This window comes from Gavia stellata, chromosome 11 (genome assembly GCF_030936135.1).
Source record: "Gavia stellata isolate bGavSte3 chromosome 11, bGavSte3.hap2, whole genome shotgun sequence".
Lineage (NCBI taxonomy): Eukaryota > Metazoa > Chordata > Aves > Gaviiformes > Gaviidae > Gavia > Gavia stellata.
In genome coordinates, this window is record NC_082604.1 from 19,312,219 (window position 1) to 19,339,288 (window position 27,070).

Genomic DNA, 27,070 nt, shown 5'->3' on the forward strand with positions numbered 1-27,070 from the left:
TGGTGAAACACTGGAATAAGCTGCCCAGGGAAGTGATGGAGTCACCATCCCTGGAGGTGTTCAAGGAACGTGTGGATGTGGCATTGTGGGACGTGGTTTAAGGGGCATGGTGGTGTTGCATTGATAGTTGGACTTGATGATCTTACAGGTCTTTTCCAACCATAGTGATTCTGTGGTTTCTCATGTTTAGGTAGAGTAAGAGGTAGGCGTATTGATGGATCCATAACGTGGTGCCAAGGGGTGCTACTGTCAAATAGCCTTTAAGCAAGGAACAAACCTTGAAATCCTTGTGCAGTGTGGTCATTTCCTTTCAAATTCTCAAGAAGCATTTGTATAGGTTCCTTGAAATCAGTTTAAAGACCGTGAACATGGTGCTGTTGCAACAAGCTGAGACAGCAGACAGATGAGTCTTTTTGTAAAAGAGTGCAAAACAGTATAAAACCCTGTGGGAGGAACATCCCACTCACAGGGTGATCTTGCTCTTGGGTGTGTTCAGTCCTCTTCTCCCCTGAGCTCTGACGTTCTTCATGCTGGAGTAATGCTATTGCTCAGTGTCCCAGGAGTTTTAAGACAAAGTCTAGAGCAGACAATGAATACTGAGAGAGGGCAGATAGAAATATGGCATCTAAATGGAGTTTCCATAGCTCGGGCCCAGCACAGAAGCCAGTTGGTCTCCAGATGCCAGGACCAACAAAATGATGTACATTGCTTCTTGGGATGAAGAAATCCAGCAGATGGAGGTGCGTTAAACCTGCCCTTGTGTGCCCACTTTGTAGGGAGAAAGTGGCTACTCCTTAGGATGAACTTGCTGACCTTCTTCCTTTTGAGTTCATAGCTACTGTCTGCAGCTGAGCACTGCAGGAAAGAGAGGACTTGTCCTAACCCCCAAGCAGTTGGGCAAAGTAACATCATCTGGGCTTCATCCCTTCAGGAAAATTGTTGAAAGGCAGGCAGCTTCTACAACTGACTTCTTTGGGTTAGTGAATTTCTTGTAGAGCTTTGGCTTGGTCTGTTGCAGGCCTGGTTCATCCTTGGTCTTGTAGTTTGGTAGGTCTGTAGTTTGTTTTGGGCCCCGCGCTGAGGATCAGTGATTTTGCTATAAGTAGCCTTTGTAATAGAGGTAGCGTAGTGATGGGTACAAAATACAATTGAAAGGACAAAGACTTACTGAAAATAGCTTAAATAGCCAAGAAATGGGTGCCACCACAGAGATTTCTCCCAACTACCATTAATTTTCATTTTGAAGAAGTTATGTTTGGGGAGGGTATTTTTTGTTTGTGTAAAATAAAAAAATCTTACCCTGCTTCATGGAGCTGCTGCCCCAAATGTTTTTAGAACTAGTGTGCAGCTGCCTGGTCTACCTTGTTTCGTTAGAAACTGGCTTGATCTTCAGCCTTGGCAGATCCCATGAGTGCCCATGAGATCTATTAGAAGGGTCCAGGGTGACTCTTTGTAATGAGAGGGCAGGCATTTCACAGCTTGCTGAATGTCAACCATGGCAGTGCGGCGCCTGGGATGTGCTGTGTCAGGGCTTGAGCTGCAGTTATGACATCCTGGAAATGTAAAGCTGGAAAGGGCTTTAGGAGATGATCCTTCCCTTTTCCTGGCAATAGCAGGAGCTCAGCTGGCAGCCATCCTGTGCCCTGTTTGTTGTTGCTTTGTCACTGAGCCTTTGTAGCTGTTGGGACCTGTGTAACCAGAGCAAGTTCCTCCTGGGGTCGTCTCCAATGACTTTCACCCACCCAGCCGTGCAGACACAAAGCATGTGGAAGAAGTTTACCCTTGGGCCTGTCCCTCACGTGTCCTTGATTAGTCATTGCCTGGAATCTGAAATACTAAAGGCCTGCAGAAACCTTGCGAGAAGCTCGTCTGAGTGTGCCAAGGTCCTCTGGGGTAGAGTTCAGCAGTCTGAAGGGCTCACCTGATCACAGCAAGGTAGTCATGCAAAGTGACTTACATGATATTATCTTTAATGTCATCGAGTGTTTCTTCTCATTACAGTTGACCAGACAACCTGCTGGCTGCTGTTGTAACGGGGTTTTACTTGAAGTGCCTGCAGTGTTGCATGGTGTGGAGAAATGCCGGGGTGCGAGATGCCCTCTAGTGCAGTCCGGGCAGCATAGCTCGGCTCTCCCGCTGCTGGTGGCATCGCTGCCGCGTCGGGGCTGAGTGGCACGGCTGGGCGATAACCGGAGTGGGCAAAGCCGAGCAGGGACCTTTGCTCTTCAGCGTTCAGTGGGGATTTCAGCCATAGGTTGGGTTTATGGAAAGCAGTGTGAGGTTTGGTTTAGGGAAAAAAAAACAATAGTCCTTTCGAAAAGCAATTTGTTTCTGCTTTCTGTGAGCAAGGCTTCCAAACGGACTCGGTCAGTTCTGCAGTACGATCAATAGGACTGGAAAAAAATACCAAGTGAAGTAACACAGCGACTGTGGTAAACATGAACTGAGGCCTTGGAAGTAGCTAATGGCATACCACAAAAGAGTCTCCTTTCACCCACCACGGGCCGTGCCAGCAGCAAGCGCTGCCAGCGCTGGCGTCTAGCAGAGGAAAGCATCATTTGGCTCCCTTTTGGATTTCATTACTCTTCCTGCACTCCCTCCTGCTCACAGCAAAAGCCTTTCCAGTTGTAAAGAAGTGAATTAACTCCCTTCGTGTCAGTGATGGATGAGGCGCTTTCTCCCCCTTCAAAGAGGCAAGCCGTGCCGGTGAATGTGGGCCAGCGGAGTTGAAAAGTCCAAGCGGAACAGGAGAGCCCATGGGGTGACCCAGCTGTCAGGCAGGACACCCTGAGGACAGCTTCTGCCGGTGCCCCGTGAGCAGGGAACAAAAGCCGCTCTCACCACACTCGCCTGGCCTCAAGGCTCTTTTTTTTTTTTTTTGTCCTGCTTTCAATGGACTTGGGCACATCCCTTAACACACAGCAGCCGTTTGTGCGGGGTTCACGGAGCCTCAAAGGCTTTCAGAGGGTGCTTCTCCACCCTGCACAAAGGAGTGTTAGCATGCCGGTACTTGGGAGATCTCCTTTCAGGCGTCCATGGCTAATCATATTAAAGGTGACCTCGTGGGCAGCGCTTTCCATTGTTGCCATATGTTTTGTCCAGTGCTTGAGTGATGTTGTGCATTGGAATGTATTCATGCATCGCCTAATTTAATCACCAGGCTTAATCCCCTCTCCTGTTCTACACTCTTAGAATTTACTGGCTCCTTTCTAGCCTCCCGTGCATTGTCTGGGTCTCCTTCACAAGCTAATACAGATGCCTGGAGAAATTTTTCTGTATTTATTTAATTTCAGAGTGTATTAAAAAAAATAATCTCAACATCAAGCCCAGCAATCTCTCCAAAGGGTGGGCGAGTGCAGTGGATGCTCTAGGAGGCTGATCCTTTGTCCCTGTGATCTTTTTCTTCCAGCTTTTCCATAGAGGAATTAAGGATTAGGCTTATGGGTTTAAAAAAACAAAACAAAATACTACGAATGGAAAAATGACTGAGAAAGCAGTGTGTCTCCTTTTAATATTGTTGGAATAAATAACTAATTTCAAGAACTTGACTGTCTCTGTAAAATATGGTGTTGGTTTCTGCCTTTAAAACTTACTGCTTTGGTATGGACAACTCCAATTCCAGGACTGACCGGACAAAATTAACCCAGTAAAGCCCCAAGTTCATCAAGCTGGGAAACTGGAAAGTCTGATTTATGCAAAACTACTGCAAAAACTAGAGAGCTCTGCAAGAGCTGCCATGCTCCACAGAAGCCAGGCATATCTAGGGAGCGGTGCTTTACAGACTGTCTTTTAATGATGATTTCTAAAGATTTTTCTAAGACTTCCCTGCCCCAGCCGACTCTGCCATGTGGAGGGGTATGTTAAAAATGGGAATTAGAGATTCAGTTGCATTATGAGTTGCTTTAGGAGCGGATGGGGTCAGTCCCGGGCAAGGGAAGGCAGGGATGAGATTTTAGGATGATACATGATCAGGTTGCTAGTATGCTGAACTCCCAAGGGCAGGAAACCTTTTAATTTCCTTACACTTGCTGAGACAGATTGTTAAATAAATACCTCATGCTTTGGTTCAGCTCTTAGATTCTCCTTCTTCACATACGGCGTGCTGGTACCCACAACTCTAAACAGTGAACTACATCCCAGATGTCTTTGAAACCTTAAACATAGCTTGTACCAATTTAACTGAATTACAGCTTTGAGTTTCCCTCTGTGTGTGTGTGCCTGTGCGCATGCATGCGCACACGCGTTTCTTGCAGCCGAGTTCTCGCCCGTGAGCTTGCTGGTCTTCTGTGACTGTGTGTTATGGTTTGGGTTTGATAGGAGGAAGGAGGAATGACGTAAAAGATTGCAGATTTGTGACTGGTTTTAAAAATAGTTTTAAAATATTATGTATCTTAATTTTGAAGAAATGCAATCCTGCTTGGAAACCACAACTACTGAACATAAACCATGTCGAGCCCCTTACATATGTTAAATAACAGCGCGGAATAGAGGGTTGTAAACAGCCTGCTGTGCGTTAATGCTGGAAGAAGATCACCGATCCTACCCCCTGCGCTCCAACCTGGGGATCGACAGCAGCGTTGCGGGCTCTGACACAATTTGGCCCTACAAAAATACTTTACATTTTACACCGCACCTTTTCAGAGTGAACCTTGCCAGAGCCCTTTCCAAAGCGTCTACATGCAGAAATTGCTTCCCCACTGAAGCACAGCCGTGTCAGAGCTGGAGGAAGACTGCTGGCCGTGGGTTAGCTGGAGGGCAGGGTGCCCGTCCCGCTGCCAGCGGGCTCTGGGCTCACTGGGACAAGTTGCCTGGCCCCCGTCCACTCCTGTTTCCTTCTTTCCCTGTGACAGAGGAGCTGCGAGGTCCCTAGGAAAGAGTGAGCAGGAGCAGGTTGCTGCCAGAGGAATTCAGCTGAGCCACAGCCAGCCTGTCCCTGGGGGAGCCCAGGAGCCAGCGGCGGTTGTGCTAATGGCGGCAGCTCTTGCTGTCCATGGGAATTGTCAGGGATGTCCTTGGAAAGCTTTGGATCTCATGCGCTGAACCACCATGCTTAAGCACACCGTGAGATTTGGTTAAGTAAGGTAGAAGAGGTTGTGGCACGCAGCCCGCCCCTGCCTGGGGAGGAGGGAGCTGGCACTGCCATGGCAGGATGCTGGCCGGCATTTTAGGGCATGCAGTGTGTGGAGAAGATGCTCTGCGGAAGGCAGTGGGCTGAGTGTGTATGGCAGGAGATGCCTTCCCATCCCGTGCTGCTAACAGTGTGGGGGGGAGAAGGTTTGGCTAAGGGCACAGTACAGCTGCCTGCAGTCCTGGCAGGCTGTAACAAGCTGCAACAGAGTACAGATCGTCCCCAGAGAACAAGCAAAGCTCAAGTCAGCAATGCTAGGGCTGGACTTTGGGACTGCTAGGTATTTCACAGCAGCACCCCAGGATGGGGGAGAATGGCATGGCTGTCAAACTGAGATCAGCGTGGTGTGATCAGGGCATTCTGCATCTTCATAGGCCCAGCGCCAGTTTAATGGCTTGCAGATATAACTAAACCTAGAAATCCTGTTGTGATCTCTCTTGTTACCTGGCAGAGCTCTTATCACGTCAGCACAGGGGCTGTTCATATTTTAATGGGTTTATCTCTTGTATGGAGGGTATTACAAGCTTTCGTCTGTCTTCCCGTGCAACTCTCCGGAAATCCCTCCAGGCATGAGGCAGTACCTGGGCACTGAATTAATCTCTGCTCCTGGGTTCTCACAGCTCCATTAGTGGCTTAGCAGGGGAAGCAGTTAGCATTAACAAACTTAAGAAAATAGGATTTGCTGTGTTTGATCTGCCCTCGGCTCCTTCTATCTTCCCAACAGCAATGACAACGACTGGGCATATTACAGGAAGACACAAAATAGTCATAGGGAAGACACAAAAGGCTGATTTGTAAAATGTGTATCAGCATCCTCTGAGGCTCTTGGGAAAAAAATAAAAGTTGTACTATACTTGGGTGCAGTAAGAGACACTGAACCATTTTTCCTCCTGCCACATGCACAGAGACATCTGCACCCACAGCTCTTACCTTGCCTTTCCCTGTGGCTTGAGCCATGTGAAGACAGCACCGTGTCCTGTCCTCCTTCAGGTAATCACTGCTTTGGGATCTGTCGCTGGTGTGGGGCTGGGGCAGTTCTCAGAAACCATCCAGCACTTTGTGAAGGGCTGTTTGTCCCCTTGCTTTTCATCAAATGATTGAATACCTTGCTGGTATTCTTGTTCTGTTTTCCATTAAAGAAACTGCCTGCAAGCTGCATGTCTTGTTTCCCTCGTGGCATTATGTTCCTTAGCAGCGCTATGCATCCATCAGTGGCTGGATCTGCCGCCTCTTGGGAGCTGCTCACTTCTGCAACACTGTTCTCTACTGACTGCGGGCTCTCAGAAAATAGCAGGGCCAAGCGTGAAGTTAAACTTCAGGCTGCTTAAACCTAGGGTCAGTAAGTTAAGACCTGTTTTCAGACATGACTGTCAAGTGTCTGAAATAGCAGCAGTTGGGGATAATGACCTGTTACCTGCAGTACCCTCTAATAATGACATACCAAGCAGTGAGTTTAGAGAGGGTTTTCCACCTGGTTGTGTCACTTTTCATCTAAAGCCATCATGGAACACACTGATTGCTTTTCTTAAGTCTTTCAGGCTCTCACATACTGTTTTGGGACAGAAACGCCTTAGGGATCCCTTTCTGATCAGGCTTTGCTTTTCTTTATCAGATCAAAATGGCATATACATGGATTTCTATACTGCTCACCCTGTGAAAAAGCTGGTGTCAGTCCCACAGGTCCCCTCAGGTCCCGGGTATGACCGACCGGCAGGCTGCAGGCACCGTGGCTGCACAGAAATGCCTGTCTGTTCTGCTGCTGACACTTGTCAGCTTAGGGGAGATTTTACGTCAGCCATACGCTTAAAGTTTCTCTCCTTGCTAATAGTGAGAAATATTTCCTTTTTTTCATGGTTACTTTAACTCACTTGGTTGGTGTATTTGCTCCAGGATTTTCAGAGAAGTGGATGTATTTGCTGCTCTGCCAGCCCCTGAGCTTTCTGACGAGCTGGGGATTATGAGGCCCAGGGTCTCTCTCAGTCCTGGGTGTCAGTGGTGGGTGCTGCTGGTGTCATGCTCCCCTTCTCCAGGCTGTGTACTGGCTGCTGGTGCCCATGGGCTTGGGCAGTGTGGTGTCAGTGGCTGCATTTCCCATCTCTCCTCTTGTGCAGCAGAGCCCAGTCTTGCCTGTTCCCATTCACACCAGTTACAGGTCACTGTGCTGCTCCCCTGGCCTCTGGCTGTTGGCCTCTGGTCTCTCCTGGGGAATTTTCACTCTTTGATAAGGTATGTGGTGTCCAAGCGCTGCCCTTCAGCCATCAGCTTCTTTGTGGACAGGGAGATTTGACTTACCAGCAACTGTAGTGGCTTTGAGAAGAGTCAGCCCTGCCTCTCCGTGAGTCTCTGGGGTTGTTTCAAATTCCTGATTGCAATCTAGCCTCTTACTAGAGTCTTGATCATCCTGCTCTCCCAAATTCCTGTTTTCCCAAGTGAATTTCCATATCTCCCAGGTGAAGAAGAGGCCATTGGGACTGGGCAGGACCTAACTGTTCCCCTGCGGCTCCGTAAAGCCTGTAAGTCATCATCAGCCTTCAAAATGCAAGAATTTTCTGCAGCCCAAAACCTCTCTTCTCTAGTGAGGTTGGTAAAGCCCAGCTTGTGAAGGCTCTGTTGTTGCACAAGATGAAATCAGTGAAACTGTCTTTTGTCAGAGCACTGGCGGGGCTGGGAGAAGTGCAAGAGCTGGGAGTGCTTTAAAGAGAGATTGAGAGACAGGCTCTGAGTAACATAAGACAGCCAAGCAGTGAAATTTGGCATGTATCTTGTTAGTGTCACAGTTTTTTATGTGGCATTTCCTAGGGATGTTTTGCTTTTATTTTAAAATTTATGTATGTGTAGAAAATACTTTTAACTTCATTGACAGTTCCCTAGTGGTCTAGAGCATGCCGTGCGGTGTCACAATTCGTTAGCTTCTGAAGAAGGTATTTTTAATCCACCAATGTAAACCCTTTGCAATTGTATAATCTGTATTTTAGTCCTGTGGTTTCCTAATCATGCATCTAGAGAATGAGCTCATCCAGTTTATAAATTATAAAGTGAACGGAAGTATTCAGTCCTTCTTTCTAAATAAATCTGGATCCCTTTCTTCGCGGATTGCATACTGTCTTTGAAACCTCCAATGCAGGCAAGTGTGAATGTTGAAAAATAAACTCATTTGCAGTTTATATTTTTGCCAAGTGACAAAAGTCGTCTCCTGCCCTGTCTTTCCAGAAAGGCTCTTCAGCTTTGACTTCCAGCTGTGAAATAAAAGCTAAGGGTATGATGCCAGCTTGTCATTTTGATGACAGCATCCACGTGTCTTTGCAAAGGATCCACCCATGCTTCTTTCTGGTTTTGCTGCACTGCCCGACCACCTGTAGCAGAGGTTTTGGGGGCCACCAGATAGCAACAGAGCAGCCCTCGTACGTGCTAGGAAACACATGTTGGTGACTTTGCTCCCATGATGTGAAGACCCCGGGGTCCTCTCTGCATCTCAGGGGAGATATCTGGAGAGGAAGATCTGCTGTAGCCTGTGGGATAATTTAGTAATAGTTTATAGTGACTTCGGGTCCCAGGCTGGGAACCTCTGGCCTAGGAGGTTAGTTTAAGAAGGGAGCAAAGCTATCTCTTGTCTTCCCGTATGTCAGGGATTCACTGGCTTTGCATGTATTTTATGCTGTTGTATAATGCAGGCAGCAGCAGAGGAGAGGAATAACATTTGAGTAGACTATGGGATTGTAAAATGGGCAGAGGGATCCAGGCTGGAGTAATACCCCAAATGAGTTTCAGCTCCATTTCCTAGGCTGGATTGAGTTTCAGGTTGACATTGTCCTTTAGCCACATGCGTGGATCTTGTAGCATGTTAACAGAGGTAGTTTGCAGGCTAGTATCATAAGAGGGAAGAGACATTACAGAGATGTGTTGCTTGGGTGGAGCAGAATGAGTAAAACCCAAGATGATGTGTTGTGTTACAGCAAGTAAGAGAGAACCCTTCTGCATGGGAACCCTCGAGATGGGAAAGCAAAACAGGAATGGAGAGGAGGTCTCACCCCCAGAAATAAGTCACCCTTTGCTCTGCTGCCTATTTGCACCAAGTCATTCTTCTGTCCTGTGAAAGGAGGCAAGGCTGGCAAGGAGTTTCTCTCAAACACAGCACCATCATCTCACACCCATGAGCTCCAGAATGTGCAGGTTGGCCGGCTGTGGAGCGTGCTGGGCGCCCAGCATGATCATTGCTGATTCCACCCCTGCGCCTGCTCTGCATTTCTGTTTGCGGGTCGAGATGTCTCAGGAGTGGTGACGGTGGGGCGGGAAGAGCAGCTGCTGGTGACATCCCCTTCAGAGCACCCTTTCCCCAAGGAGCCGGCTTATGGGACAGCAGATTTTCTTTCTCCTTGTCTCTGTCTCCTGGGGATCGGCAGTGCTGAGGACACAGGGCAGCAGGGACGGCTTCAGGAGCCTCCTAGAGAATATAAAACTTCACCTGGTAAATGTGCATTTAGGGATGGGGAGAAGGAGTCTCACTGAGGAGGCAATGGGTGAGATGGGACTAGTTTAGGACCGGTTCAGGACTTCCAAACAGTAGCAATGGCAGTCCCATAATGAGGTGCTGAGATTGGTCAACCATTCTCTGTCTGCAAAGCCAAATGGGAAGGAACACTCCAACCCAATGTGAGAGGTAACTAGTTGAGCTGGTAGCAAGTTTGCTTGTCTTTCCCCTTTTTCCACTGTAGGACTTTTGGTCTCTCCTTTATTACCCCCATCCTGTCCTTACCACATGTTCTTCAGCCTCTACCCAGGGTCTTTCTCCAGCAATTTTGAACTGCAGCACAAACAGAAAAGCTTGTGGAAGGATAAGTGCTTCAGTCTCAAGAACAGCTTCTTTAAGTGAAAAGACAGCTGTGAGGTTTGCAGCCTGTGCTTCTGTAAGGGCTCGTCCAGCCAGCACAGCCAGCACCGCTGCAGTCCTTCCAGCACGCAGGAATTGGGAAATCCATTGTGAACAAGATTGAGTTTGATGGCCTGCGTGGAGGCAGATGGATGTATTTTTAAGGGACTAGGTGCCAGAAAACTCTGTGATTACGTTACTGGAGCATGGCTCATTTTTTGTGGTTTTAAAAGTGAGTGTCAGGACTTCAGGGCTTTTTTTTTTTTTCGGGTCAAAACCGAAGTTTGGGCGGGGCATAAAAACCTGCTTGATGACTAAGTTTATTCTTAAAAAGCTTTCTAGAGCTTGCTGGAGAGGGGAGCCTTTATTGTGAGAGGGAGCTGATACCAGTCTTTTTCAGCTTCCACTCAGATGGTGTTAAATATGAATGAGTGCCGAGGGTAGAATAGAACCCCTGTCTTTCAGGAGACTGTTCTCAGTGTAATCTTTAGATCCACTCCCCTGGTTTTTCTTTTGGAGGCTTATGGTCTGCCTCTCCTCCTTGCCCTGGGTGAACTCTTTCTGCTTGGATACCCCACCACATTGGTGGAATTACCTTGAACGGTTATAACCAAGGCTGGCCGAAGCATGCCCTTACATTGCCTCAGAATTGGGACAGCTGAAATCTTTGACCTGGTTACTTGGCTGAACCGATAATACCTCTCTGATACAGTGCATGTGTAGAGAAAACTTTTCGTCTAATGACAGAGGTTTGCTGCTCGGAGCCAAGGCTGGGAACGGGGGGATCCAAGCCAAACCATTTACTCAAGGGGCATGCAGAATTTGCCCAGTCAAGTCAATATAGGTACTGGCAGTGTTTCAGCAGCCAGAAGGCTGCTCCTCATGCTCTCTCCTTGTTGGAGCTACCAGGCTTTATCGCATGACTGGGCCCCTAATTGCTGCAGGTCTAAAACTTTCTTTAAAATGAGGACGGCTGCTGGCTGCGTGAAAGCCCAGGCAAGCCTGGAGGTCCATGACAGTGTTAAGTACTGCTCCCCCTTTCTGAAAAGCCTCTTTCTGGCCTTGGTGGAGGAAGCCCCATGATGTAGGCAGCTTCCCCAACACCCCCCACCAAGGCCTGTCTGCCTGAGCAGGGCACTGGGTCCCTGCAGGGATCAGGCAGCACAGAACTGTTGGTGCACTGAGCTGCCCTGAGCCTTTCTGCTTTCGCTGGTGTCTTGCGTCTGTCCACGTCTGTGTGCTGGTTTGGTGTCTGCTTACCTACCACTGTCAGGAGTGTGTGTGGGAACCCTTGGGTGCAGATGAAGCATGTCCGTGTCTGACGGATGAAGGAACAAGGAGGAGGAAGGAGGCATCCCACTGTCAGCCAACTGCCTGATTCAAGGATGTAGGAATAGAGAACGGGAGTATGTTACCAATCTAGAGAGTGGAGCCATTGCACGAACAAGTGTTAGGTGCACACAGCCCTCTGTGCCCAGTGACCACTGTGGACAGGAGATGACTTTCCTTGAGATGACTTTCCTCAAGGAGGTGGCATTAGCTTCACCTTGAGCCTGTAGTACGTGCCACCAGACACTACCAAGGATCAGCCACATGTTGTGAGTACATTCTCTTGCTCCATCACCAATTACTGGATAACGTGCCCACTCCTGCTTGTTACTTTGGGTACCATGGAGGCAGCAACTCTTGCCCATCAAACAGCCTGCCCCAGCCCCTTTGAATTTCAGCACCCTGCTCCTCTTCTGTTTGGGAGTATTGCAGTTGTGTCTGGTGGCGAGCGAGCCTATCCGTCACTGTATCCACACAGATCCCAATTACTCCTTTTGACAGCTCTTATTCACACACCTCCCTGTGCCTCTGACATCTCAATTATTGATGGGGCTCGCCTGGTAGGCAGCACTCTGTTCTCAGCATGGCTACATTCCAGCTCCCTTTCCCATTGAGTTCAGGCACGCACCATGCCGAGCGTTTCTTTATGTGCAAAGCTACTGAAGTGGAAAGGGATCTTTATTAGCATGTGAGCTCCAGGGCTACGCTACTGAAGGGGGCAGTGCAAGCCAAATCGCACCACAGTACGGCGCTGGGAAATTTCCTCTCCCGCTCCTCTCCCAGTGAAGCCCAGCAGTATCTTGTAAAATGAAATTATGTCATATGTTTAATGCTGAAGATCCCTTGACCTGATGAGCCTTTCTTGTGATGGAGTCACCCTGCACTTGTATTTCTGTAAGAAACCTGTCCCCCATTGCCCCTGCAGGCATAAAATCCGGTATTTTGAAGAGCAGTGCCCTTTCTTTTGTCTTGGTATTAGTTTGTTTGGTGGCTTTACGGCAAGCCTTTGCCTTCTGACAACACTGACACACAAAATAGGAGCTTCAAAACAGCGTGCGGCGTTGGAGCAATGTTGTCAAATTGGTTAAGAGTTAGAGCTGTGCCAGAGGGAGGATTGCAAAAGCCTGCTTGTTTGTAGGGCTTTGTGTATCTGGGAGGCTCTGGATGTCTTGTGAGATCGCTGTAGCAGAAGTCAGATAGGAGGAGTGATAAAGTGGTCAATCAGCTCCTGACATCTCTCCTGCCCCCAGCCTTGCCCTGCAACCTTCTTTAATTCAGAAGTAACCAGAGGTTTTGTGTTTAGTGAACACAGGCAAAAGGAAAGGGCAGCTGCTGCAGAAGATGGGACCAGAGAGAAGCAGCAGTGTAGGGAGTGCAGAGAGCTCGGAAAGGGCACTTGAGTTTTGTTCTCGGAGATCTGTGGCAGCAGGTGCCTCATAGATTAGCTTTAGCATGAGAGGAAAAATCTGGGGAGCAGACCTTCCAAAGCACCGAGGTGCCCGGGAACGTAAGTGCCTTTGCAGCTGAGCACGGCCATACAGAAGTGAGCACGTGTCTGAGGGTGGTTAGTGGAGCGCTCTAACATCAGAGAGGACCCAACTACATGATAACGAGTGGGTGTGGACAACCTTTTCAAGCTTAGTAGGAAGCTTACAGCCTCTGCATCCCAGTTTGCCTCCTGGCAGCACTCAGCTAGTCCTTCTCTACCTGCCTTACCTGCTCTCTTTCCGCCCTGTGATGAGTTTTGCCTGGGAGCTCCGTGCTCTCTGCAGAGACCGAATGCCACCACATGAGCAAAGGCAGCCGAAGCGTTACTGGTGGCCGCACAGCCAGAGCTTGGCTGTTCGTTCGGGGTCTGTAAGGACTCCTGGTCTGGGTGACAATCACAGGTCCCCTCTTCCCCCTCCTGGCTGGCCATGACAGTGCATCAGCGGGGCGGATCTGCAGAAGAGCAGGGTTTTGTGCATCACCAACAGCACGGCTGCCTTGAGCTATGGTTGCTAGGACAGACCTTTAGTTACACGTCTCTCCATGTGACAGCCTGACCCTGACATTTCTCTGAGTGGGGTCCTCTTGTCACTGTGGGTGACAGCAGCATCCTCTTGCCTGACAGTATTGCCCCAGATGGTCAATCTGTGTATAGTCCCCATTACACAGGCCTTGCTGGCACTCGTGGGTAAGCAGAGACAGCTGAGCCTGCCAAACAGGGTGTGTTTTATTTGTCTGCAATACCATGAGCAGACAAAGAAGGGTTAAAATAACAGAAAGTTGAAAACCCGTTATCTCTGGGAACTGTGATCTTTCCTTTTTGGGTAGGCGGGTTCCATGGGACCCCGTCCCCCCAGATAGTGGAAAGGTCACCCTCCCATACCTGATTGCCCCACAGCTTTCCCCGGCAGCCTATCCAAACAAGCCTGTTTTCCTTCCAAGCCCTTTTCCTTCCTTCCCTTCCCCTGGACTTGTCTCCTTGCACAGAGCTGACTCCAGCCCCGGGTGGTGCCACGGGCCCAGAGCCCAGGTGAGCTGTAACCAGAGATGCTCGGTTACAAGCAAGCCCAAAGCCCGCTTAGCTGAGAGCTGCAAACAAGAGGCTCAGGCATTCCTGAGTTTGCCCTGATCAGAAATATTATTGGAAGTGGCCAAAGCCACACTTTTGCCCCATTTTTCACTTTCTTTTGTGTTTCTTCTCTAGTGACTCTGCAGTGCAGTGCCCTTTCCTCAAAGCACAGGACCAGGTGGAGCTGTGCCCGAGGTAGCCCCTGTCCCTTTTGCCTCAGAGGTGCTTTCTGATATTCTAGCAGGAAAGGTTTGGAAAACCTGGCCCAGAAAAATGCTTTGGGCAGTTCCCAGTTCCTCCTTCCGTTCCCCAAACCAGGGCAGCTCCCCTGGGGGACTCTGGTTATGGACAAGTGACCTTTGCCCGTCCCATAGCAAGACACTCATTTGTCTTCCTTGGGGAGGTGGCTTGTTTCTTGCTGACCTCCTTGCTCCTGTGGGGTAGCTGCCATGTGCCATCATAGCACCTGGAAAGGGTGGAGCTGCAGCCTGCCTTCATGGACCTTGGCAAGAAGAAATGTCCCCAACTGGCCCTGCTAGTCCTGCCTTTGCCACCAGTCTCCAAAATGGATCTGAGGAATCTGCGAAGCTGTAGTGAGATCAGAGCCTGCAGGAAGGGGTAGGGGTTGAGAGCATAAGAGGTTGCCAACTGGGCAGCCGTATGAATCATGATACTTGTACCATGGATACATGCAAAGCATGGACACGAGTGATACATGCTGTCGCAGGAGACTGTGTTTCAGAACGGCTTAGAGAGTTAGGGGCATAGAAATAAAGGGACATCAGCTGGATTTGGCCTCAGCCTGGTACTCGGTTCTTAACTCAGTAACCGAGATGGTGAATTTTTCGATGATTTCATGGTATGCAGTTTTATTTGGGTCAGTGAGAGCACAGCATATGACTTTGCTACCCTTTAGGGAAGGGAAAATCAGCGCACCATCTAATGATTCAGCACACAGGGTTTCTTAACAGCCTACGGGAGAAAGATGTTTTAATTCTGTGTTCATTCCTGAATAAGCCGTTAATTTGAGGTACCAATTTCCTTGGAGCCCAGAGGAGAGAAGTCTTGTGATCAAATGGAGTGGTTCAACACTGCTCTCTCCTCCTTTCCCTGTTTAAAAAGATCAGGCTCATAATAACAAACCTCCTTCGACTATTGGCCCTTGCAGTGGTCTTCCCAGACCGTTTCAAGAGTCCTGCATGATCCAGCGGTGATAACAGCCCTGCTGTTAGTAATCTCTGTGACCCCAAAAAAGCCAAAGCGCTGAGCGCATAAAGACCACAGCTACCTGCTCTGAAGGATGCTGCCTCTCTTACCCAGCCTGCTGGCTCCTGGTCGGGGTCTGCAGCCCTTTTGCAGAGCCCAGGGGCTGCACCTTGTGGCTGTGGGAGCTGGTGGGACACTGGTCTAGGGGCCAGCAGCCTTCCCCTGGGGAATGAGGGGCTGCTTGGATGTGCAGGGCTCTTGCAGGGCTCAGCCCTGTGCTGTTTTCTAGGCAGTTCAGTGTATAAAATCGCTGGAGACATTTTCAGCAAAAAAGTCTCCCCGCAGAACCATTCTGTTGGTTGTTGAAAGAGGATTAATTTTTCCCCCTTAAATAAAATGAGCCATGTTTGAAATCTGAAAGCCCTTGCCGAACGCCTTCTTGGAGCTGCAAAGAAAGCAGCTTCCAGGTCACATCATAGCCTCCTGCCGGACACGGATCCAAACTGCAAACCCTTCTAACAGCTCTTTAATAACCCTGCACAGAAGGAAAAATCTGTCACCTTTCCCTCTGTGGTTTCTCCTCTGTTCTAATGCACTGGAGAAACGAGATGGAGCCGGGAAAGTTTTCAGAGAAAGACTCGTGGGAACTACAGCTGCCGATGGAGAAGACTCATTTCTTTAGTGTCTGAGGGGAACCGCAATCGCTTTGGTGAAGGGTGGTGTGTGTGGGTGGGTTTGGAGGGGTGAACCGTTATGACCCATGCATTTCAGAAGAACCACAAACACTTTATAGTAACAAAGGGTGGAAAAAGCAAGAGGTTTCTGCAATGCATGTGACTTTTCCCTGAGGTTTGGAACCTTGCGGTATGTTCCAGGCCACGGTGTTTGCGTGTCAGTCTCGGTGAGTTAAGCTTTCTCCCACAAGCCTCGCTTGAAGTTGCTGTGATGACTGAGAGCCTAAAATGTTGCTTTTTTTTTTTCTCTCTCTTTTCATTCTCCCCCACCCCATCTCCTCTTTGCAGCTGAAGCTCTCGTTTACCTTGGACCAGGAGAGCGGGATGCCTCAAGGCTGTTATATCTATCAGTACCGGGATAGCAACAAGTAAGTCCCATGGAAGATTGCGCACAGCAGATAGGGGAAGGTGCATTGAAAGGAGACTGCCCTGCCTTCTGGCAGAGGGATGACAACTGCTTGTACCACTTAAAAGTAGATTAAAGCAGGCTTCAGGCTTGACCTGAAACTGGGAACAGCTCCTGTAAAGGCCAGATCCTTTAAAATGCACGAGGCCCTGCAGCCCCCTTTTTTCTGCAGCATTTAAAAGCAGCTTTTATTTGGCTAAAAGGCCAGCTCTTGGGTACCACGGGCCCTGGCAGAACTCACCCCTTTGCCCAGGGGTGTTGGCAGCCCAGACCCTGCACTGTTTTGTGCTGGGGTGATTCTGGGAGTGTGGGCTGGGGGTAAGCGTCCAAAGGCTGCCCAGCCCCAAATAGGGCAGCCCTCACCTCTGCTCAGCTACAGACACACAGCACCCCATTCTCTCTGCTAAAACTCATGCACGGGTTCACCAAGTGGCCTTTCATTTGTGGTACTATAGCCCCAGTGCAGCCACGTGCTCTGTTTTTCTAAGGTACCTTATGATATTAAAACTTTGGATGTGTCTGGAGCACAGAGTCCTCAGTTTCTAGGTATTCTGCCTATTTTTACTAGCTGCCGTAGTAAATTGGCACCCAAGATGTTTTTATTTCAAATCACATTCTCATTATCAAATTGACGGCAGCAGCACAGTTCAGGATATTTCTGTGTTCACACTGGGTTACTTTGCCTGAATACCAGCATGTCATAAATTCATAGCCTGTTACCTCCACCCATATAGTTCTGCTTCTTGCCAGTTTTTGAAGGTTAACTGAAAAAAGGAGGGTATATGAAGTTGTCAATGAACGGAACAGCCTGTAATTAGATCTGCTCTGAAATGCTGATGAGAACAGTCCCAATGAGGAAGAGGGGCATCCACAAACAGCACCTACCCCTTTCTAAGCAGAGAAATCTCAGTGTTTAAACAATAAGGGAGATAATTTCTGGGAGAAGAGCTGAGAGTTCTTCCTTCCCACCTGTGGATGCGTTATTAGGATGTGGTACATGGTCCCATCCCAGCTATCCTGGCCCCAGAGGCATGGATGCGCAGAGCTGGTACCTCCAGCACCACCAAGCTAACAGGGAAACGTGTGGTTCAGTACAAAAGCATAAAATCAACAAGGGAAGAGCGTTTGTTTTTGAGGTTTTAAAAGGCGGCAGCACACAATGGACAGTGAGGAAGAGAAAACCCCCAGACCTATTGGAGTTCGTTAAGGATGTTTATAGATCCAGTGTTTCTAATTGTGTGGCGTATATCTCAAAAATCAGCGGCTGCATTTTTTTCTGCCACAAACTCTTCTCTCCCCGGGCTTCATTGGTGTTTTGTGCCATTGTTTGAGGAAACTCTGGGGATGGGAGTGGAGCTATTTTGTTTAAGCGCTAAGGCCAATAGCAATTCCGCTTGGAAACCTTGCTTTTAGCTGTGAGTGGTCCAGCATGTGACAAAGTAGCTGCAGCATGTTGGCAGCTGTTGATTTAGAGATGTGTGGCTGTGACCTGCATTTCTGGCAAGCGTGGGAGCTGAGCCACCCCAAGCCATGCCAGCTGGGATCATGAGTTGGAAAAATATGGTGCAGGCAGGATAAGTGGGATTGCAAGTAAACCCAGACTTTGTGTGTGTCTGACGAATCTAAACTGCAGTTATACCTCCCTGCGGGGCCCCATGCTTTGTATTTTATAGCTTGCTTGACCAACCTGGGGGGAGCAGGATCGCACTTCCCAGGGAAAGCCTTGCTAAGTTTGCACGCATGCTTATCCGCCTAAACCCTGTGCGTCCAGCCCAGCGCCTCCGATAATCCTTGGCCGGTGAACTGAAGCGTGAAGGTCTGTGCTACGGCTGACGTATTCTCGCAGGTAAAATGCCCTTGAGCCAAACGTGTGCTCGGTTCTGGTTGTACCCTGGGTGATTTTGGAGGAGTTGATGTGCGCTGCAGCTTTATTGGCGATAGAGCATTGCATTTGAATAGTGTAGTGAAGCACTGGACGCGGCTCCTGCTCAGCCAAGCAGAGACAGTACTTCTCAAGCACTGGGCCTTTCATAGGGTTAATTTGTTATCCATACAATAGCGTGGCAATTTTCGTGATAACTTTTCCTTAGCAATTTCCCAGGGTAAATTGTAGGTCTTGTGTTCTCCCAAGCCTAGCCAGGCTTTGACGGTACTCAGGGGACCCAAGGGGATAACAGCTCTTCTGCATCCTTCTAAAGATGTATCTAGAAGTTAAAGCAACATAAGGTTTGTGTCTGCACCATGTTTTGGAGCCATTTACGGCCCAGAGAAGAAATGCTGGCGACACACGGCAAGCTCATGCATGGGAAAGACTGGAAATGTGCACCCCAGAGCCCAGCGTCCTTGACGGAGCGTCGGGGCTGGGACCTGCGCCGGGGATAGACTCGCAGCAGGAACGCAGGTGTGTGAAGCTCTCGAGCAGCAGCTTTAACAGGAGGAAGCGTAGGGGATCCCAGTCGACGGGAACCCATTCTGGCCCAGGGAGTGTGCCTGGTGTCCCAGACATCTGTGTGAGCGGCCCTGTGCGTGGCAAGGCTCAGTGCCACCCTGGTCACCAGAGGAGTGGCCCTTCCCCTCCAAGTGGCAAATGCTGTTCCAAGCTGCAGCCAGACGGGGCCACCGGAGAACAGCGGATATTGGCCTCCCACTTGCAGAACAAAGGACCACAGCATTGCTGAAAGTGTAATTACCAGAGCAATTAAAATTTCTGTTGCTTAGGCTAGAAGTGCAAGTACCGTGCAGGCTTTTACAAGGGCAATCAATTGGAATTTGTTCCCTTTAAAATGATAAAACCCTGCCAAGGAATTTTTGCCCACTCCCGGCAGCTTCCTGTTGCCTGCCTGCCTGCAGCAGCGTTCATGGGCACAGTGCTTGCCAGGCGCCCACTCTGCTGTCACACCCTGGGTGCCAAGCACTTTGGGGAGACTGGACTCAGCGGAGCCTTGGGAGCCTTTGATTAAGAGCAGAAGAGGTGCTGAGCAGCCAGCTGCTCGCCCCTCCACCCCCTGCTATAATGCATTGGTATCCGATGGCCCTTGATAGTCCCAGTAGTGATCCAAATGCTGTACTTGGAGCTGTATGGAGGAGAGAGGCTGTCACTGCCCCTGCAGTCACAGGGGTGAGACCAGGGGACATCACTTCTCCCCTTTTTCCCTGCTCAGATCCAGACACTTTCTTCCCCTTGGCTGCCAGTGCTTCCCAGCCCTTCAGTCCTTCCTGGCCGCAGAAGAAATGACTTGACCTCACGCAGAACTTGACCTCTGCTTTCTCATTTTTAAGCCATGTTACTTAAATTCTCCCTAATGGGGATCAGTCAGTAGAATTGACAGAGCACTGGGCCGCTGCACTGAGCTGGTACAGGATGGCTGTCCTGCGACGGGAGCGCTGTGCCTTCAGATGGGGATGGCTGGTGACGTGTGCTAGGTCGCATTTGGAACAGGAGCATATTGTCAGCCTTCACAGGCTGCCAGCTGTCCCACCGCGTGACTGTGGCACAAGTCGGGTGTTGAGGGTGGGACTGGCTTTCTGCCACTGCCTCTGTGAAGGCTGGGTTTCCCTGGCCCTGCACAGGATCCAGTTGCAAAACCCAACCAGGCAGTAAAAGACCATCAAGGCTATTTGCATCCACCATGGCTCATGAATCCCATCTTACAACATGCACTCACCGGTTCCCGATCTAGGAATATGGTACCGCTGTGCTGCAGAAGTACTGACTGTCTGCTCTGAAGCCCGTCTGCCCAGCACGGCTGGTCCTACTCTTGTGAGCTGCCCTGCAGCGGGAAGGATGGGATCAATAAAGGTTGCAGATGATCATGAAAGAATTCTTCCAGCCTGCATGCAGGAAGAGCCAAAGCCTACTTGAGATCCCCCTGGAAGAAATTAATTGTGAGAATTTTAGTATCTTTTGGCTGTATCCAAGAAATAGAAGATTCAGCCTGTTTTCTGCATTCACTGTCGCTATCCAGACACTTCTCTGGAGACCTCCTAGGCTCTGCTCACCTACCCACAGCAAGTCTGACCCTTCAAATGCCTTTGTCTTCCCTCCCAAGACTCTCTGATTACTGTTTCCTTTCTCAGATGGTGCAGTGCTCAGGGTCCCTGCCATCCCAGACGCGCTGAAGAGCTATAAATCCCTGTCAAGATTCATCCTGTTCTGTGGGCCATATTTGTAGGGCATTGTGATGCTTCCTTGTCCCCAGCTGGTTCTCCTCTAACATGGTTTTCCTGCTCCCTTAATCTCCAGGTATTGGTCTCTTTTTGAGGTCCCTTCCTCACATCACAGACGCTGCTTTTGCCGAAAGACCAGCTTGCAGCTTGCCAATGATTTTCATTTTAATTCCTTGCTGCAGCTGGGGTTTGTGTCAGGATTATGAATTTGCAGTGAGGGCTTTCATGTTCTCTTCAGAGTAATTTCTAAACCCAGAGGAGCAGCATCTTGCATGGAAGCACTTAGAGACCTCTTACAAAAGGAGCGTTGGAGTATTGATCATTTTTTCTCTCCGGGGACCTGGAGTGCTACAGATAGAGCTGCTGTGCAGTGTAGCCACTTGCGGGCAGCACCACACAACTCTTCAGGATGAGAAGTGAAAAATAGCTCCAGTTGAAAGGAAAAGTGGTGCCCCCTTTTATACAGAGATCAATGATGCCTGGTACATTGGATTATCACTTAAAACACCGGGACTTCAAATGCCAGGGTGCATGCACTCCTGATGCTGACAGGCTCGTGATATATAATGCTGTTTGGGTTACCAGCTGAGCTCCTCTGTGCAATCTTTTCATAAGGTGAATGTAATATCTGCAGTGATGTACCCAACGTTACATCAGGAGAGCCAGCCTATAATTATGCTTGAATTGTTTGAACAGGTTATTTGTCACTAACACATTAGCTCACTCCATTTATTGCTACCATTCAGGGCTGCAGCAGGTTTGGTGTAAACAGAGCTTGGGTGGAGTTTTGGGGGGTTTTATTTTTCTGAAGAGAGCAAAGGAGAATTGTTTGGAGTTTATTCTTTTTTACTAGGAGAGCTGTTGACTGGGAGTGCTAGGAACAAAATACGTAAAGCAGCTGACACAGCATGACTGATTTGTTTTCAGATGTACTTCCCAGGTGTACAGCTCATGTGTTGGACTTTAGCATGGACCTGGTTGCTTTGCAATGAGCTGGCAGGTTTACCATAGTATGTTTTGTTCCTTAGGAGAAATTGAGGCTTGAAGGGTGGGTTGTTTGTACAAGGAGCTGCTGCACAGCTCACACGGTCACTGGGTGCCTGACCTGCCTTATTACATGGTCGTTTCATAGCATGTATCTGATTTTCTGGTTAGTGATCAGCAAATACGTGCTCTGCCCTACTCTGACCTGCATGGCCAGGGAATTCTCTGAGGGTGGCATCTTCTTTTGCTGTCTTGTCTGGCAGGCTGGGATTTCATGGCGGAAATCCCTATACATGTAATCCCTTGACATCACAGGTTTGAATGGATGCTGTCTAGTAGCAGTTATTCACCTGAAGCTTATGAAATGCCTTGTTTAGATTTCAGATCAAAATAAAATTAATTCCATTTCCAGAAATGGATCTGCCAGCCAATGTCAAATTCTCCAGGGTGGGTTTTTCACTTTAGAGTGCCCCGTTGGACAAGGTAGCTTAGCTGTGATGAGGCAAGTCCTGCTGCACCGCAGTTCTGTGGGCGCACCTCTGCGCATCGCTAGCTTTCTGCAAGCATTGCCCAAGTCTTGTTGGATTGCAGGTAGCTGAGCTGCCCTGTGACTCTTTCCTGGTGAGCTGTGGGAGGGTTTAGCTATCTTTGGAGGCCGCAGAAAAGCATCAGAAGCGGTTGGCGTAAGTAAGCCTGCATTTTCATTGCTGAGGAGGAATACCACTTTGACTGTAGCCACCTCCTGGGTTGAAGACTACGCCAGCCCCCCCTGGGATTAAAACACTACTGAGCTCTGGTGAAAGTGGTGTCTATGTGCATGAGAATAGGATTGGAAGCAAAATGCAAGCCAGGGCATGAGTTAGCACTGCCCAGAAGGTGTACTCCACAAAAAATAAGACTAAGCAGGTTGGAGTTTTTCTTTTGATACCGTGTCTTGGTTTTTGTTTGACTTATTGGCACTAAACATTACCCAAGTCTGCAGGTGATATATATCCTTCACCTGCCAAAGGATAAGCATTGGAGTTGGCCAGGCAAAGCTGGTGAATTATTCTGTCACTGTACGTGGAGATAAACCAGTCCTGATTTTGGCATTGTTTCAGTGTAGGGTAAATTGTCCATGAGAATAAGTCTGAAGGTTGACCTTTAAAACGTCAAAAGATACGTAATCCTTCCTGCCTAAGGTTTGAGCTCGGTTTTCTGTATGCCACAAGCAAAGGCTGCTGAGATATATGCTGCAAAATAGCCTTTGCACTTGAGACTTTGGGGAGCGGAGAGTTGTTCTTTCCTTGCAGAAGGAACCCTCTGGCCATTTCTAGGTGAGGGAGAAGGGCTCTTGCAAAAGGCTCTGCCCAGGTACTACTTAGCTGCTTTTCTCAACACAGACCTGCCTCCTCCTACCACCCTGCTGCTTAATAACAGGTTTCCAGTCCATCAGTGCTGTAGAAATAGTAACTGCCAACTCCTTGGAGTGTCAGTGCGATGTGGGGGCTGCGAATGGAAAAGGTGAGCAAGGAAACCTGCCTTTCCCCTGAGCAAGCAGACGGGATTTGAAGATGACCCCACCCCTTCCAAATGAACGTTTGAGAGTTTCTTTGGTGGCCTACACAATATCCCACATCGACCAGTAGGTCTCTCTCTGAATCCTCAACAGGGTGCCAGAGCAGTCAGTGTGTGCTCCCACCCTCAAGGGGAGGAAGGACTGCGCTCTTAAACCCGGGACCTCCCTGCTCTCCTTGGGCTGAATCAGGGGAGTTTATCATCTTATCTGTTTCAGAGTGTTTGCTTGGAGAGGAGCTGTAAAACCTCCTTGTGTCAGTGTTAGATGTCTGGGTATTTGGTGGCAGTCAAGTAGGTGAGAAAATCAGCTGCAATTGCAATTGTCAGAGATGCTGTCTCCATGTGTCATCCCTGGAGATCTGTTTACATATCCATTTGCTTAACAATATGTTTGGAAGCCCTCAGCAGCATTTCAGCATCATTTCCCTGGCCTATATATGTCTGACTAATGCCCAAGGCAGTGAGCTATATCTGGACTAGAATTGCTAACCTATGGATCTGAGTTTTCTTAGTAGCCCTGAATCAGATGAGTCTCTGATTAGCCCTTAGGTACATGGGAGAGGACAGATCTGACGTGGGAAAGAGTGAATAATTGTCCTTCCACAAGAAATACTTCTCAATTTCATCTTGAACCCAAGTCGCTGGGTTGATTTTGTGTCGAGGAAGGCCCTCTCCTGACCTGAGATCTGGCTAGAAAATGTCCAGACCCCCTAGCCATCCCTCCCCCAGCAGGATTTCTAGGCATACTTTTTCATAACAAATATGGAAAAGGAGTCCTTGTTTTGGCTTAGTCTCTGTATCCTTGAACGTATAGTCATAGTGCAGAGTGATTTCTCTGCCGGGAATAGGTTTTGCTGTCCACCCTGTGATGTTACAAGCAGGGAGCACTGGGGCCAGCGGGCAAGTGCATGTGCTGCCTTCTTTTGCTTTGTTAGGATGTGCTTTAGGTACAAACCATGCAGTGGCAGGCAGTGGAGTAAGACCAAAGATGATGAAGCGGTGCTGAGTACTTGGAGCATGTGTTGTGCTGGTGGTGATGAAGGATGCTCTACTTGAAGATAGACCTTCCAGCCCTGCTCGCCAACCTGCTGTTTGACTATGCTTTCTGCCTGGAGAGAGCGAGGGCTTTCAGTTTGCTGTGGGCAGGACCTCTACGGTCTGTTCAGCACTAAGTACCTTTGTTCCCCAGGGGACTGGCAATGTAAGCTGGAGTAACCGGGTGGATTGTCAGCCAGCTGGGATCCTCTCTCGTAAAGAGCTACTGGCTGAAAGCTGAAGCATTCAGACTAGAAATAAAGCGTGCATTTGAAAGGCAAGAGAGATTAACCACTGGCAAAATGTCCCAAGAGCAGACCAGGGAATTCTCCATCTCTCAAGGACAAGTGCACTTCTGGAATGTGTTTTAGACCCTACAAGTCAGTGGATTTAATGGAGCAGTAGCTACCTGAAGCCTTCCAGGCACAGGAGGTCAGCTGCTGGAATAATCCTCCCAGTCTTAAATTTCTGGCACACTGCTCTGTGTTAACGTAAAGGATCAGCTTTGCACTGACACCACTCACTTCTTTGCAAAGCTGGGTTTTGCCAGCTGCTGGGCCTGGAAGAACAGGGCATTTGCTTTGAGTCCTGCCCTCCCTCCAGGTACTCTGCTGAGCTGGGCATTCAGTGTACCTTATTGTTGGAAATTATGTTCTCGCAAATCAGAGTGCGAGAGTGGAAGCATCTCTCCTTGCCACCTCCCGAGCATCAAGCGTGAGCAGTTCTACTTTTCCAGCTACTGCCATGCTTTGCTCTGGGTCCTGCTGCTTTTTCAATGTTTTTTCCACAGTTCAGAGCAGCTAAATCAGTCTGGCAACAGACTCTGTTCCCTCCACACCTCCCTGCTTCTTCTCCATTGAAAAAAGGAGCTTTGAATCACAAGCATATTTTGTGTGCTCAGCTCCTCGCCATGTCAAGGTCACCCTGAGTGGGGTTCCTCTTACAGCTTAGCACTTTCACCTCTTTCAATTTGCCATGCATTAGTCAATCTGGAGCCTAATGGATTTGTAACCTGGCTTTGCCTGTATCGTCTGAGACGTTCCCAGCAATGTAAGAGGATTTGGGCACAACTTCCTTTCAAGTTAATGGAAAGATCTTGCTTGGAAAGAACCTGCTTGAGGATCTGAGTGTACTTTGCATTAATGTTTCCATTAATTTTAATGGGACAGGTTCTAAATTCCTCAGATCAGCTTTGAACATCTTAAATTTTGTGTCCTTCACCTGCCTCATCTAAAATGGGACTGATGAGCAAAAGCACCCTTAAACGAGCAGCATCATTATTGGCCAAGATGTCCTGCAAGTTCTTCTGCCTCTGTTGATCTCTCTGGAAATGTCCTGTTCTCTGGTGACCCCCCTGGACCCCTCACCAGGTCACCACACACAGGGCAGGCGGTCTGGGGTCAGCTCCCAACTCAGAGGCTGTCCCTTGCATGGTCTCTGACAAGTCACGTCATCTGTCTCTGCTCCACCACCGTCTGTAAAGTAGAAAAGAGCAAGAGTCCTCTGGGACTTTTTTATTAGCATTTATAAAGCACTTTGCGATCATCAAATAGGAGGGAATAGAGGAAAGTGAACTTTTATCGTTGCCACTCAGGTCTCGGTTACTGCGAAGCTCTGCTGCCTGGGGCACGATTACCTGCCACGCTTCGTTCGGCTGGTAGAGGCAGGCCTGCCAGCCCACAGGCAGTGCAGAGCCCAGCCTGGTTTTTAGCCTGGGTAAGGTCTTCTCTGGCTTTACTGCTTCTGTGGGGCCATGCTACTCTTGGCGCTGGCCTCGTGAGCTGAACAACTCGGTATCCCCCGCTTCCCCTCTCTCTCCTTGTTCTCTGCCCTCCTGCTCCTCTGTTAACTTTGACGATTGAACACAGCAGTCATTAACTGTTACTGAGCATCTCTCACTGATCAGATCGCTGATAGCTCCTGCCTCATTCAGCAGAGCTCTTGCCTCCTTCTGGGCTGCCAGTAGATACTTCTGTCCATCTCTGACTGAGCTGAGCAGAGACCGACATCCCAACTGCTCATTGCATCCCCCATCCCCTGGTGAAAGCCGGCCCTGGCAGAGCTCTTGTCCATGTTGCATCTCTGGCATAATCTCATTTTGCTCAGACAGTCCAGGTTAAACAGACTGACGTAGTAAAAGAGTTGATGCAAACCCTACTCATCTCAGCATAATCGGGTTGGTGAGCAGCTACACGTGCAGTTGTCCTGGCAGACAAGAAAGGCCACGCTGGCTTGGCCCCACTGGAAGTACCCCTGGGAAGGACTGTGTGGTCAAGTAGGACCTAGAGAGGTGGGGAGGCAGCTCTGTTGCAGTAAAGCAGGGCACCTGTTGGAGAAGTCATGTTATTAATGAGTTTTTCCTGCTTTATTTAAGCTCAGTGCTCATTTGCAGTCTTGCTGCCAGACAGGCACCATCTGGTGCAGTGCCACTTGCCTAGTGACATGGGGCTCGGCACAAGTGTCCAGGTTCCAGGAAAGCAGGCAGGGTCCACCATACTTAGAGAGTATGTGTGACTTGTTTGCAGCATAAAGCAGGAGAGGCTGGGAGCAGGCTGCCCCTGCTTGTGCGTTCCCTCCCAGCTGGGCCAGCCTGGGGTCAGTTCCAGCCCCCAACAGTTAGCAAGACAGTTTGAATATAGATTGATCTGTCTGCTTTTGCAGAGTGAGCTGATTGCAGCAAGAAATTCTTTCCCCCCATCTCCATGTTAAAAGGGAGGAGGCTTGTCAGATTTCTGGATAAATGGGAAGTACAGGGCAAGGTAGAAGTAAATGTTGTGCTAATGCGTAGGAAGAATCATTAGGACAGAAAGGCATCATCAGTGTGGCCGGGCTGCAGCTGTTCTGCATTGCTATGTTGAAACTCTGCCTTGAGATACGTGCAAAAGGCAGAATTCAGCAAGGGCGCTGCTATTTATTGCACATTTGCAGCATGTTGCAGGGGAGTGCAGAGAGGCAGAATCTGGTTCAGAGCAAGAGTTTTCGGCACCAGTAACAGCCTGAACCAGTGCAGTGGTGTTTGCTGCAGGGAATTCATAGGAATTGCCTCCTGGTGTAGTTATTTCATAGATGCACTCGGGTCACTCAGATCTTTGTGGTCCCT

At 49.0% G+C, this 27,070-nt stretch overlaps 1 protein-coding gene across 1 annotated transcript in view; it reads left to right on the forward strand.

The window, feature by feature from the left end:
- DIS3L2 (DIS3 like 3'-5' exoribonuclease 2) overlaps nucleotides 1-27,070 on the forward strand; it is a 176,822-nt gene that overhangs the window by 120,714 nt on the left and 29,038 nt on the right. Inside the window, 1 exon segment of the mRNA XM_059822865.1 lies at nucleotides 16,110-16,189. Coding sequence (XP_059678848.1) covers nucleotides 16,110-16,189 — 80 coding nt within the window.